Source organism: Hydra vulgaris, chromosome 05 (assembly GCF_038396675.1).
Source record: "Hydra vulgaris chromosome 05, alternate assembly HydraT2T_AEP".
NCBI lineage: Eukaryota > Metazoa > Cnidaria > Hydrozoa > Anthoathecata > Hydridae > Hydra > Hydra vulgaris.
In genome coordinates this window covers 26,118,623-26,133,146 of record NC_088924.1, presented here as the reverse complement: position 1 = coordinate 26,133,146, position 14,524 = coordinate 26,118,623, and the positions used below count along the sequence as shown (strand labels likewise).

General features: G+C 26.2%; 1 protein-coding gene across 1 annotated transcript in view; it reads left to right on the top strand.

The window, feature by feature from the left end:
- The window catches only part of LOC136071924 (FAS-associated factor 2-like), a 59,177-nt gene extending 44,864 nt beyond the window's left edge, over window positions 1-14,313 (top strand). The window contains exons 11-14 of the mRNA XM_065797746.1: window positions 3,221-3,308; window positions 10,727-10,898; window positions 13,158-13,307; window positions 13,997-14,313. Of these exons, the coding sequence (XP_065653818.1) occupies window positions 3,221-3,308; window positions 10,727-10,898; window positions 13,158-13,307; window positions 13,997-14,182 (596 nt within the window). The 3' untranslated portion in view covers window positions 14,183-14,313. The remainder of the gene's footprint in view (window positions 1-3,220; window positions 3,309-10,726; window positions 10,899-13,157; window positions 13,308-13,996) is intronic.
- Window positions 14,314-14,524: the final 211 nt, after the last annotated feature.

The window sequence follows — 14,524 nt, the reverse complement described above, 5'->3', positions numbered from 1 at the left end:
TGATGTTGATGGTGGTGATGCTGTAGAACTGTAACTAAACACAGATGATGAAGTTCTCGACAGTGGAATTTTCAGTGGTAAATCTGATGATGGTGTTGTAACAGAGATACTTGTAGTGAATACAGTGGTTAAAGATATGAAGTTATTGTCAGCAGAAACTGTAATAGATCCTGCAAAACTTAGACATTAGAGAGGTCTTTTGCAGCAAAAACAAATTTCTAAGCATGCTGCCAAGATTAAGTTACTGCCAAGAATTAATTTGTATTGGATTTGATGGGAAGCAAGACATAACATTTGTTGAAAAGTCTGGTGTACGTAGGAGCATAAAAGAAAAACATGTTATTGTATCATTTCCAAACAACAACTACATTGATCATGTAATGCCAGAAACAGCTAAAGCAGCTGATGTTGCAAATGAGATATTATCAATAATTGTAAATACAAATACAAAGTATGCTATAAGCGGTTGGTTGTAATGGCACAGTAAACAATACAGGCAAAAGGAATGATGTTTTTGGAAAATTAGAGAAAGACTTTGCATGACCACTGCAATGGCTTGTTTGACTATTGCATACTAATGAGCTACTATTTCAGAAATCCATTTCTGCTATTGGTGGAGGATGTACAAAAGGTCCTAGTAGTGGTGCAAATATGAGTGCACTAGACTTTGATCCCAAGGATTTACCAATTTTAAAGTTTAAAGCTATGCTAGAAAAAGTGATTGAGGTAAATGATGAGGTTAAGAACAATCTAAGTACAGATCATAAATATCTTCTTAGAGCATGCTTAGTAGTGCAGTAAGGATGTGCAGATAGTAAAATTATGTCTTTACGAAACATGTCTTTTGTCAAAACATGTCAAAATTATGTCTTTACAAAACACAATGCCAGGAAATTTAAGCCTTGCTAAGTGGCTGACAAAAGCAAAAAGAATTGAGATTGTATATGTCAAGAGGCCTCTTTTCCATCACTCTACAAAATTGTGTGCTTTATCATAATTTTATGCTGCTTCACGGTTCAACATCAAGAGTCATCTTTCTTGCGCTGATGATGCAAAGAACTTTTTTTACTTGATGAAGCAGTGTCATGAGCTTGGAGCAGAAGAATATAAAATATTGGAACCTGTGTTGCAGAACAAAGACTACTTTGCCTACTTCTAAACAGTTCTGGTGTTTGTGACAATGATGATTCTCTGCAACATTTCTATTTTGACAAAATAATTAATTTCAGAAGTAATTTGTGTAGTTCTTCTGTGCATGTTTTTGATAAGTCAAGCATCAAGCTTAACGCCAATGCTTTGACTTGCACTGATATGATAGTCTGGACCGCAGATGACTTCACACCACCACCGTTGCTAGTAGCTATTGAGAATTAAAATCTTCAACACTGTCAGTTTGATTTATTTTTTGGTATACCCTGTCACTCTCAGGCAGCTGTAACCTAGTGTTAGCTGTAAAGTAGTATTAGCTGTAACCTAGTGTTAGCTGTAACCTAGTGTTAGCTTTAAATCAGACTTTTTGTAAATTACATTTGATTATATTGTTTCACTGAACTAATAATATCTAGAACTTTAATTTTAACTTGTTCATTTTAAGCTTTAGATATGGCTAGGGGTAATAGGGGGGTGGGGGCATGGTTTTTTTTTTTTTTTTTAATTTTTTTGAGTAGGTTAATATGCTTATAACACACACCCCAAAAGAAACACCTCTTCTTGATGGCCTTCGTATAATAGTAAGTGCTTGCTGAGTTTTCAATATTTTTAACTGTAAGCATTTTAAGGGTAAATCTTTGCGGGAAAGTATCAAGTACAAGACACCTGTTGTTTTTAATGTTTATTACTCTTTTACAATAGCTAGCAGCCTTTCTAGACCATAGATGTTTTGCATATATATATATATATATATATATATATATATATATATATATATATATATATATATATATATATATATATATATATATATATATATATTTATTTATTTGTTTTAAAAACTTCAAAATGTATTCTGCACAATAGAGTGCAGAATACATTTTGAAGTTTCTAATTAAAGTTATAATTATAAATTAAAATTATAGTTATATTCAATTATAATTGTATTATTAATTTCCAATTAAAACTATAATTATAAAATCAAAACAAATATTTTAATATTTTACAAATAATCGTATTTTACATAAAATCTTCAGCTGTATATAAAATTTGCAAATATCTAAAAATCTTTAATGTTGAACTTCCTATGAAACTTTAAATGAAATAATTAAGATTCATATAACAATTAATATAAAATGTTTTACATTTATCATGGTTAAAACAGATTTTATGAACCTACAACCTTCCATAATCTTAACTATAAAAACAATCAGCCTAAACATCACAGGAGAATATACGTTTTACTTTAGCAAAGCACATTATTTGTTTTGTTTTTAACCCCACAAAAATGGAAATCAAGCTTTAACAATTCAAACACTTTTTAGTTCAACATAATTATCCAGTAAATATCAATTATAATAGAATTTTTCAAGTTCGTCTACAAGGACCAGTAAGAGGAAAACCCCAGGAAAGAGAACAGAACAAAATAATACTTTTTATAGCTATTAATTTTGAAAGTTTATTGAATAGTTTATACGAGATTATGAAATTAACTGTTTTAGACTAAAAATCAGTTTTTGAAAACACCTTTATCGTCAACGGAATTGAGACTGGCCAACATTGTTGACCATTCTCAATACCAAGTAGGGATGTACAGTTTTTTTTTATATAAATCTTAATTACTTCCTTTTTAAACTTTCATAGGAAGTTCAACATTAAAGATTTTTTATATAATTGTAAACTTTATATGCAGCTGAAAATTTTATATGGAAGGCCTTTGGTGTTTGTATAAAATATTTGTTTTGATTTTATTATAGTTAATTTATTTTGGTTTGAAATTTATTTTTTGTTACCTCAATATTTTACTTTACTATATATATGTATATGTATATGTGTATATATATAGTATATGAAACAATGCTAAAGTTTCTTTATTTTATGACAAGTACTTCTAAATTCACTTGTTTAGTTTATAAATGAAGTTTTGAGGTTTACTTAGTAGTTTTACTTAGTAAAAATATCATAAACCAAGTTATGCGGCTGTATGTTCAAGAACCTCAAACCAAATCGTGTAGTCAATCATGTTAATATCGTAGTTACTAAATTTATTTTTAAAATAATTTCCTAATAGGTTTTATGAATGTTGATCAAATAATTGCTGAGTTAGTGCAAGTTATTGATGAAAATGAACCTTCACTTATTGCGGCTCGTGCCGAAAGGTATTAACTTTTTTAGTTTTATGTGCGTGTGTGTATGTGTGTGTATGTGTGTGTGTGTGTGTGTGTGTGTGTGTGTGTGTGTGTGTGTGTGTGTGTGTGTGTGTGTGTGTGTGTGTGTGTGTGTGGTACATATATATATATATATATATATATATATATATATATATATATATATATATATATTATATATATATATATATATATATATTTGTATATATATATATATATTTGTATATATATATATATATATATTTGTGTATATATATATATATATATATATATATATATATATATATATATATATATATATATATATATATATATATATATGTATTTATACTTTTTTCACCATTCTTGTTTCAATATTTTTTATAAATCATGTTTACTTAATGGTTTTTGATCTGAAATTTGTTGATCAATGTGTTTCCCTAGATGTTCAATATAGTTAAGGTCAGGACTTTGCTATGGTCATTCCATTGATCAATTTTTTTTTGGTTTTGAAAAAGTTTTTCATAAGAGTTAAAGTGTGCTTTGGATCATTGTTCTGCTGAAATATCCTTCCTTGAGGCATTTCGTCTTTAACATGTAGTAGCAAAACATCTTTAATGATATCTTTGTCTGTTTTATCTTTATCATTATATTTTTGTCCGTTTTGCCATCAATCAAATAGATAGGAGTTATACAATCTATTGAACTTACCCCAGACCATAATGTTTCCACCTCTGTGCTTTACTGTTGATAGCTGGTATTCAGGATTGTTTTTATGACCTTTTGGTCAACAAACATATCTAATATCATCAGATCCAACTAATATAAATTTAGATTCATCACCAAAAAGTACTTTCAATTACTGTTCTCTTGCCCAATTCAAATGTTTAGAGTGCTTTTTGATTCTTTATATAAATAAAATGCTGTTTACACATTCTATAAATATAAATAAATAAAAGGTTTCTTCAAAACATGCGTAACATTGAGAATCAGCAGTTAAAACTTGAAAAATGGAGTTTTACTTATTTTTTAGTTTTGTTATCTTAAAAGAGAGCAACAAACTAAAATAAAAAAGCACACTAACTCTTCAAAATGACTGATTATACTTTTCACTAAAATCTACATTTTTAATTTTTTATTACCCTAGAAAATTAATTCGAAACTATCTGAGATCGGACCCATAAAAATACGGGTCTTGGTAATTCTATTCCAAACCGAACTTTTCTATATTTTTTCCTTATAAATCCTAGCTTTCCGGATCCATAAAATACGGGTCTTTTCCAAACCTACCATTTCTATGCATATCTATTCCACACCGATTATTTATATACCTATTCCTTATTTACTTAAATATTTTTTAGTAAAATAATTTATTCTGAAAAAAACTTTAAGAGCAAAAAACTAAACATCCACATCTTTTCCGCATACGTAGAGCTTGTAAGAGACTTATAATTAGGTTTGTTTTTCTGCTAAATGCATTTCATTGATAGCTCAGTGGTTAAGTGTGCTGTCATCAGTGTTGTTTTGGAGGGTTTAAGACCTCACCTTAGCGTATTTTCAATCTTGCTTATATATTTATAGTAAAAAAGATTTCCAAAATTTAAAATAAAAATTTTAAAGTTTTCTCATTTTATAGATATATTATATGCAATTATTCCATATAATGCCTGCAATTTCAACATATGGTAAAGGCATTTACACTTACAGGTGTTTGTACGTAACGTTATACAAATGGAACTAAGAAGATCTTTGACCACTAAAACACAGTCATAAAAAAAAGTTTTTTTTAATGATTTTTTAATTTTTTTAAAAGTTTTTTCTTATGATTTTAATTAAAAACTAAAGAATAATAGCCTCAGCTATTAAACGCTAATCTAATAGTTAAGTCAAAAAAATTTGACGTCAGTTTGTGGCAAAATAAACTTTTATACGTCAAGTTTCCTTTTGCATTTATCTTATATTTTTTGATTCATTTAATTGTTGCATACAATTGCACAAAAAGATGTTACAGATATATAATTAACAGATATATAAAAAACAATATTTATTACAATAGTAATAAATAAGTGTTTTTGTCTTTATTAGAATATATCCCATAAAAATATATTCCATATATCTTTTCCTAAAAATTTAATTCCATTTTTCCTAAAAATGATTCCATATATCTTTCCTAAAAAATTTAGATAAAATCTTATTTCTAGTTTATTTTTCTAGTTTTTTTTGCCACAAAGTGACATCTATCATTTTTTATGATTTAAGAAGCAGATGATGTAATTTTAGCAATCAGAAATTATCAAAAAATGGGCAAATCTAAAATTCACGTTTCAAATTTTCCACTTGGATGAGACAATATGTTTTGTGTTTTTTCAATCTTGTCAATTTTTTTAAATATAATAACATACATACAATAAATCAAAACAAAACAGCTTGAGCAAAAAAAACTTGTAATTATTAGAAAAGTTTACTTATATTACATACCATCCTGAATTATATAAGTGGATTTTTTACAATTTTAGAAACAATATATATAAGAATAGAATATAATAGAAACAATATATATAAACAAATAACATATTTGTTTATATATATATATATTGTTTATATAGGGATGGTTAAGCGCAACAAAGTTTAAAAAATAATTTATATAATGTTTCTTTGCAAACACCAATATACTATACTTAAAATTTTTAAGTGCACTGGACTGCAATTACTTTTAATTTTTTTGGTTTAGTGGCTTTTGTTAAGAGCTTTTAAATTTTGCGTCTAATTAGGGACTGTCCATAAAGGTGGTCACCTTATTTTAAACAATTTTTGAGGCACAGATCTTTCCATCGAATTCAAAGTTTTGTTTCTCCTAAAGAAGATCCACTGTCCTTCCTTAAATATAAGTCGCTATGCAGATAATTAATTCTAATTAACTCTTGCTATATATAACAAATTTAAATTTCTTGAGAGTCTAGTTGAGTTCTATATGATTCCTGCATTTAACTAATGTTTGGTTTTATACAGCCTCAGGTTTGTCTGATTCAAAACTGATGTCTGATTTGTGATGTCTGATTTAATGATCAGATTAGAGGCGGCTTGTCCAACTGTACAAAGATATAACAAAAATTTTTGGTTTGTTTTTTATTGACTTGGTAAAGGCTTTTATAAAACAACAATATAAATTTAAGAAAAAAAGAATTAAGTTATATAAGTTAAGCTAAAAAATTTTAAATTTTTTTTGAGTTTCTGAAAAAGAATCACTGTTTTAAATATTTTATTGCAAAAAATTTGCCTGGGTTGGATAAATTATTATTTTTAAATTCAATAATGAAAAGTTGTTTGATGACCAAATTTTTATATTTCTTTTGTACAAATTTGGTACTTTTGTACCAAATTTTTATATTTCTTTATGTATTTCTTATTATCTAAATGTTTTTTGCTAATAAAAAAATATTAAAAATGTCATGTTTTGTTGTTTACAATAACAGAAACCTTTAAATTAAAAAACATTTAAAAAAGGAAAAGCTTACTTGATGATTAACTAAATGAATACCATCATTTAATTAATCATCAAATGATCTATCTAACTACTTTAATGAATATTATCGCATTCATTTTCAAAGCAAGTAGGAATGATGGTCAACTATGTTTTTTAGATCATGATCTTTGGCAAGTAACAAGTACTAAAGGTGTTCTGGCTAAAATTTATTAAATTACAAAGTGTAATTTTCTTATAAATTTCTTCGAAATAGTCTTAGAAATCATGTCATCCATTGCCAGACATTTAACATGGTGACAGCCCCTTGCCAGACACCCTAAAACTTCATTAAATTGTAAACTTGTCATTTATTTAAGTTTCATTCTTTTATTGTGACTGTTCCTAAGTGCTCCAAAAATTTTTATTTCTCTCTAGTTTTCTTCCTCAAACATCAGTTTGGGATTTTCTCCCTTCATCTTGTTCTCCTGATTTATTTAGTTTGCTATCTTTTAAGTCATCTGTTAATCGTTATCTTGCTTTATAAACTTCATCTTACCTCTTCCAGTAACTTCCAACTCTAATAGTGGTTGCTTGCGGCCTTGTTGGAAGTGAATATGTTTTAAAAAAAAATTTGTTTTCGACAGAGAAATGTTTGGTTTGTCTGACATGACCAATAAAACTCAACTCGAATATTTACTTATTTCACTTTCTTTCAAAATAATTCTTCCTGATTGTTATTTAAAACGGATATGCGTGAATGAAGCTAGTCAGAATTATTAAGTTGAATTTTTAAGAGTTTTTCAGGAATAAAAAAAGATTTAAAAAAAGAAGCATGATTTATTGAAGTAATAATACTCGTGTTCATTTCGATCTTCTTTCCAATTTGATTACCTAAGAGTTTTGGTATAAACCATTTCTGTTGAACGCAGTTTAGTATTTCAACTGATGTCTGCTGGTTTAACGTTAAAGCAACTTTTCTTGACATTAATATATTGGATTGTAGAAGCAGATATATTTTGTATTTATTTTAAAACTTTCAAAAATAAAATTTATCAAGGTAAGATTTCAAAGCTTTAACTTTATTTGAAATTCATCTTGTTCCAGAAGCCTATTAAGGTTTGCAACTTTCGTCAAGCATTATCCATCTCATTTTTTTAAAAAAAACATAACTCATGAAGCTGCCTGAGCTTTTTTGGTGCTTTTTGGTACAAACAATAACTTGATATTAGAATTTCATTTACAAGATTGAATTCTGCATTTTTTTAAAGCATCTGCGTTTGCTAATTATAAATTTTGTGTAACACACCAAATAAACACAAGCCACAGGATTTTTTTTGCAAAGAATGGTGTTAATACTACTTTAATCACCTCTATTTAGTGAAATTCCATCTGAAGTAAAACCAACACATTTACTTGGTGGTAACAAATTTATGAAGCATTCTTCTAAAACTTTTACAACACTTTGGGCTTTTCCAGAACTTAAATGTTTTATATTTTAAAAAAAAGTCCTGACTTCAACTGAATCTGAACTGGCTGATAATAAATGTAAAGTTCATAAACTTCTACATTTTCAAGAACAGCACTGTTTGTTGAAACTATTGAAGAATAACACTGTCTGTTGAAACTGTTGAAGAACAGCACTGTTTGTTAAAACTGTTGAAGAGCAGCACTCTCTATTGAAACTGTTGAAGAACAGCACTGTCTGTTGAATCATCAAAAAAAGCACAATAAAGTTTAGCAATTCTAAGGCTATCATGTAAATAACTTTGCAGACTTCTTGCAATGTAATCAATGAAAACAACTCACTAGCAATTTAAAATATGTTTTGCTCATGCTTGACCCCAAAAAGCTTAACTAATAGAAATAGATAACCATTGTTTTGTTATAAATTACAAAAGTTAATAATTCAAAAGTTAATAATGCTAAATAATTCTAATAAATATAAAATTATTCTGATAAATATAAAATAATATGAAAATAATTCTGATAAATATAAAATAATGAAGAAATTTGCAAGGTTACACCTTGCAAATTTCTTCATTAGCATTTTTTTGATGAATAGAATTTGATATAGGCAACTTGTTTGAAAAAGTATTTTGAATTTTCTTTTTAGGTGGCTTAACTTTTGAACACTTTAGACATAAGGCCGTCTGTTTAAGTTCCTCATCATAACTTAAGTTGTCAGTTTTTCAAGGAATTGCACAAACATTTCAAACATAAACAGCGCACTTCATGCATGTATGCTTTGTATTTCTTTCATAACAAAAAGTGAAAATTGCTTCCATATTGTTTATTTTGTATCAATGCCTATGTTGAGTTAATTACAACAAATTATCAATAAACTTTTTATAAATTTCATTTTAAATTTTATAAAACAAAAATTTAAGTTACACAATATTTAATTTGATAAGAAATAAGTATAACAAAAAGTAAAAAAAAAAAGTTCACCTTTTCATAAAATTTCAAATTCAAATCAAGTTTTAAATTTCAATCCAAGTAAACTAAAAAGTATTCAAAGTGTAGCGCTACAATAAAATTTTATTTTCGAGAAATTAACTATATGCAAGGGAAGGTTTGTATAAAAATAAAAATTTAATGAAAGTCCTAATGTAAACCCCCTGTTCAAAAAAAGTGTTGCTCATAAAATAAAATACATTCAGGATAACTTTGTCTCCACTTTCTCTGTGGTAACATAAAACATGACATGCTTTATTAACAGGCCATTATAGTGTGTACATCTTCAAATATATGTTTATGTGTTTTTCTTAAAAATTCAAAAATTAAAATTTATAAACTACATTGTATATACTCTATGTAAAAATAATTTTGAAAACTTTTTTTCGAGTGAGAGCAACAATTTGAAACATTTTTTTTTTATCGTTAAACTTTAAATGAATAACTAATAGTTGAAGAACAGTTATTTTAATTGTTTACAACGTAGGGTATATTTTTAACAAACAAATTTTTATGACTTTTTACAATAAATAGAATTTATTTAAACTATTGAAAATTATTGTATATATATTTATTTCTTATTTTCTTTGCATTTGTAATTACTTGAATAACTTAAAAGCAGGCACAGAATTTTTACCCTAAATATTTATTAGCCCTGAGTTGATTTTAAATGAGATATTTAGTTTTTTATTACAAGTTATATAATTGCATGTTGAATAAGTTGTCATCTTTTTCAAATAAAACACAGAAATATGCCCTACGTTGTATAATAGTCTATTAATCATTCAACTTTATTAAATTAAAAATACACTTAGTATACAAAAAATATAGTTAGGTCAAAATGACCGGGTAATGTTTTTTACCAGACAAGTGCCAGACAATATCCAATGTCCGGCAGCTAATTTAATCCCTGTATATATATATATATATATATGTGTGTATATATGTATATATATATATTATATATATATATATATATGTATATATATATATATATGTGTATATATATATATATATATATATATATATATATATATATATATATATATATATATATATATATATATATTTAGTCGATATGTAGTTGCAAAAACCTTATTGGTCTGATGGGAAATAAATAATAATAATAATTTTAAATTTGAATTCATAGTTTCATTTAATTGAAATTAAAATTTTTATTATTATATATTTATCAGAATTATTTAGTTTTAATAAAAAAATTTGATAATTTATTATATAATTGGAGAATAATTTTTGTTATTAAATGTCAATACTGTTTAATTCTTTTATTTTTTCCATTTTATTAGATTTTGCAACATAAAATGTTTTTGATGTTCATAGGAATGAACGTAGCATGTCTCAAAATATTTGCAACATATAATGTTTTTTATCTTTATAGGAATGAATGTAGCATATCTCAATATTCGCAACATAAAATGTTTTTGATGTTTATAGGAATGAACTTAGCATGTCTCAAAATATTCACAACATAAAATGTTTTTTATGTTTATAGGAATGAACTTAGCATGTCTCAAAATATTCGCAATGAGCAAGATGCAGCCTACCAAGACTCTTTGGCTAAAGATAAAAAAAAAGCAGAAGAAAGGCAAAAGTTGTTGGATGCAGAAAAGAAAATAGAATATGAGCAACAACAAAAAAGGATGAAAAAGGAAAAAAAAATTCAAGTAACATTTTATTCTTAAATTAAAATTGTTATTTTAGTCTTGAAAATTTTTTTAAATTTGTAATAGTAATTTTAATCTTCTAGTTTTACTTCTGTTTTCTTCAAACTTTTTTTCTTTTAATTGTTCTTTAATTTATTTATTTTTTATCCATGAAGACAACAGTTCTTATTAAAGCACTAAGCTTGTTGTTTCATTAAAATTAAATAGTGTTAAAAAGTTAAAGTTACATCTATATCGTTAAATGAACACAGATTTGAACAGATTGAAGGATGAATCTGAGAATGGGATTTAGAGGTAAAAGTAAGAAGAGGTAGAAGTAAGAAGAGGTAGAAGTAAGAAGAGGTAGAAGTAAAAAGAGGTAGAAGTAAGAAGGTTTTGAGAGTAAAACTAATGTACAAGGGTAAAAGTGGTTAGAGGTGTTAAAAGTGAAGTGTCGAGAGTAAAACATAAAGGTTGAAACTACTATATCTAATACTCAACCTAATAGTAACTATCTTTTACTCAACTATCAACTATTTATCTCAATTCTAAAACATTTAAATATTTTCTCAGTATAAAATACATTTCATTACAAAAGTACATATTTCAGTATGAAAGGTTTAATGTATATACATATATGTATATAATGTGGTTAAAACCCTCTCTTAACTCTTTAAATCCGAATCACAAACCTGGATGAACAAGGCTACTGCACGGAGAAACAAGTTGAGCATGTTACTGCCAAAGACATGGTGGATATCAAACTCGGAACTTCTTGCTTGCAAAGCAAGCGCACTGCCACTACACCACTACTACATTAAAGTACACACTTCAATACAAAATTAAACATTTTAATACAAAAATAAACATTTTAATACAAAATAAACATTTTAATGTAAAAATACACATTCTAATACAAAAATACACATTTCAGTACAAAAATACACGTTTTAATATAAACATACACACTTTAATATAAAAGTTCACATTTTAATAGAAAAATACACATTTTAATAGAAAAATATGCATATCAATACAAAAGTATAAAAGAAAGGTAAAAAAGACACAAAGAAAAATGTTTTTATAAGAACATTTAAAATTTTGAACAATTTAAATTATACTTTAGAAATTATACTTTAGAAATAATACTTTAGAAAATTATACTTTAATACTTTAGAAAATTATACTTTAATACTTTAGAAAATTATACTTTAATACTTTAGAAAATTATACTTTAATACTTTAGAAAATTATACTTTAATACTTTAGAAATACTACAAAAATGTAAAAATTCAAAAATGGTTTTTTCTAACTTATATCGAAGTTATAAAAAAGTTAATCATTTTTGTTAATTAAAAAAGTTAAAAGTTAATTCTTTTTTTTTTAATATAATATGCTATAAAAACTATTAAAAATAAGTACTTTAAAGTAGTTTTTGATTAATTAGTTAATTTTTTAGTCAATTGTAAACACTGATTTTAATGTATGTAAAACACAAAACTAAACAGTTTTTCACTGTTTGCGAATATTAAAAAAACCTTAAATGTTTTTTTGTTTTATGTAAATTTAGATTAAGTATTACAAATTAAAGTTTCATTTTTCAACTCTTTTTGAAAGATTTTTTTTTTTTTAAATTAAAAAATGATTTTCGTTTAAATTGAAGTCAATGCAACTTAAATCATTTCAGTTTAAGCAAATAAAGCTTGTAGCTTGGAGCAAGAGGATCTTGTAGCTTGGAGCAGGAGTAGCTTGTAGAGTTTAGTATATTTTTGAAGAATTAATTTTTTATCTTTATGGCAATTGCTGGTTGTATTATTCAGAAATATAAGGAAATAATGTAGAGATTTTATATGGATGTTCTTTTTATACTAAAAGATAAATACTACATTAAAGGATTTTATTTTCCAACTCTGGTTTTAATTACTTCGAAAGCCGAACCATAAAAGACCAATACATAAAGAAATTTTTATAACAATAATGTTCATGTATACTCAATGTTGCTAACATATTCCATAAAAATATAATAAAATATGGAAAGAAAAAACTTTATTAAAGTTGCAACCATGTAGTGTTTTTTAAAAACAAAAATATTAAGCGGAATTATGTTTTCATATTTGATATGAAATACTGCAATAAATTTAGTTTCATAATTGATAGTAGCATAATTACGAGGTCTTTTAAAAGTGTTATAAATTATTTTAAATAAATTATCAATGTTACAACTTTCAATTTATTTTGTAAAATGTTTTGCCTAAAATTAAAAAAATTCATGTTGTTAAGGCTATCAAAGAAAACCGGGAAAAATGTTGTCAAGCCTTAAAGAACTGCATTGAACCAGCCCCAGGTGATGAAGGCGCCATCATGATACGTGTAAAGTTACCCAGTGGTCAGCAGCTGCAAAGATACTTTTTAAAAACAACTACTCTTCAGGTATTTTACTGATTATAATTAATTGTATCGTTTTATTATTTCTGATAGTAAAAAGTTTAGTAAACCTCATTAAATATAAGCGCTGTGCTTTCGAAAAGATGCAAATATTGCGCAATATGCTTTCGTGGTTTAGTGCTTTCCCAATAAGTTTTTCAATAATTATAGTTAAAACTGGATATCCAAATGGTTAACTTGATTGGTTAATTTTTTTTATGTTACTTTGCTTAAATGTTAAAGATAAATGTCATTTAAAAATTTTAATTTTCTTTTAATTGGCGCATAACGTTTTAAACTATTAATATTATTTTTTAAATTTTTCAATGAAATCTGCAAAATAATGTCTGCAAGTTGTACTTTTTACATATGTTTACACTACCTCCACTCATTCTGGTGATAAAAATTTTTTATAATGTCGGAGTGTATGAATGTGAATATATTATCGGATATATAACGCTTTTTATTATTAAGCTAAACAAATTCTTTACTTAGCAAGTATGCATCCATCCCTACTGTAAAGTAAAGAAGTAAGTACTTAGCATCCAATCCCTACTGTATATTCGAAAAAATTCTTTACTTAGCAAGTAAAGAAGTAAGTACTTAGCATCCAATCCCTGCTGTATATTCGACAAATAAAAAGCAGTTGTTTTTTTCTTTATTATTATATTTAAAATTAAATTTTTTTCTTACAGTTTTTATACAGTTATGTGTTGGCAAATGATGTCACTTTATCTGATTTTGTCTTATCTACTAACTTCCCGAGAAAGTCTTTTGAACTACAAGGAAATGAACTAAAAACCCTGCACGATTTAGGTATCGTCACATCTTCTCCGATGTTTGTTCACAATGTTGCCGATGATAGTTCAGATGACGAATAATAAAAATTTGTTTAGAGAATTTTGCAAAACTTTTCTAGTTGCATATATTATTTATGAAATGCTTTATCTTGTAAATCGATTTTATTTGTTTTAATAGTTAATTTGTTTTGCTTACGCAAGATACGTATAAAGATGGTTCTTTTTGATTTTTTGATCCATCCATGATGCTCGCCATCGCAATCAGTTATACTTTCCAGGATGAATTGTGATACCGAACATTAGGTTGTATTTTAAATTGAGAAAAACATAAGATCTTGAAGATCAATTGTTTTCCTAAAAATCTTTTAGGGTGCTCCAACAATCTGCAATAACAATAACAATCAACATCAAGAACAGTTTGGT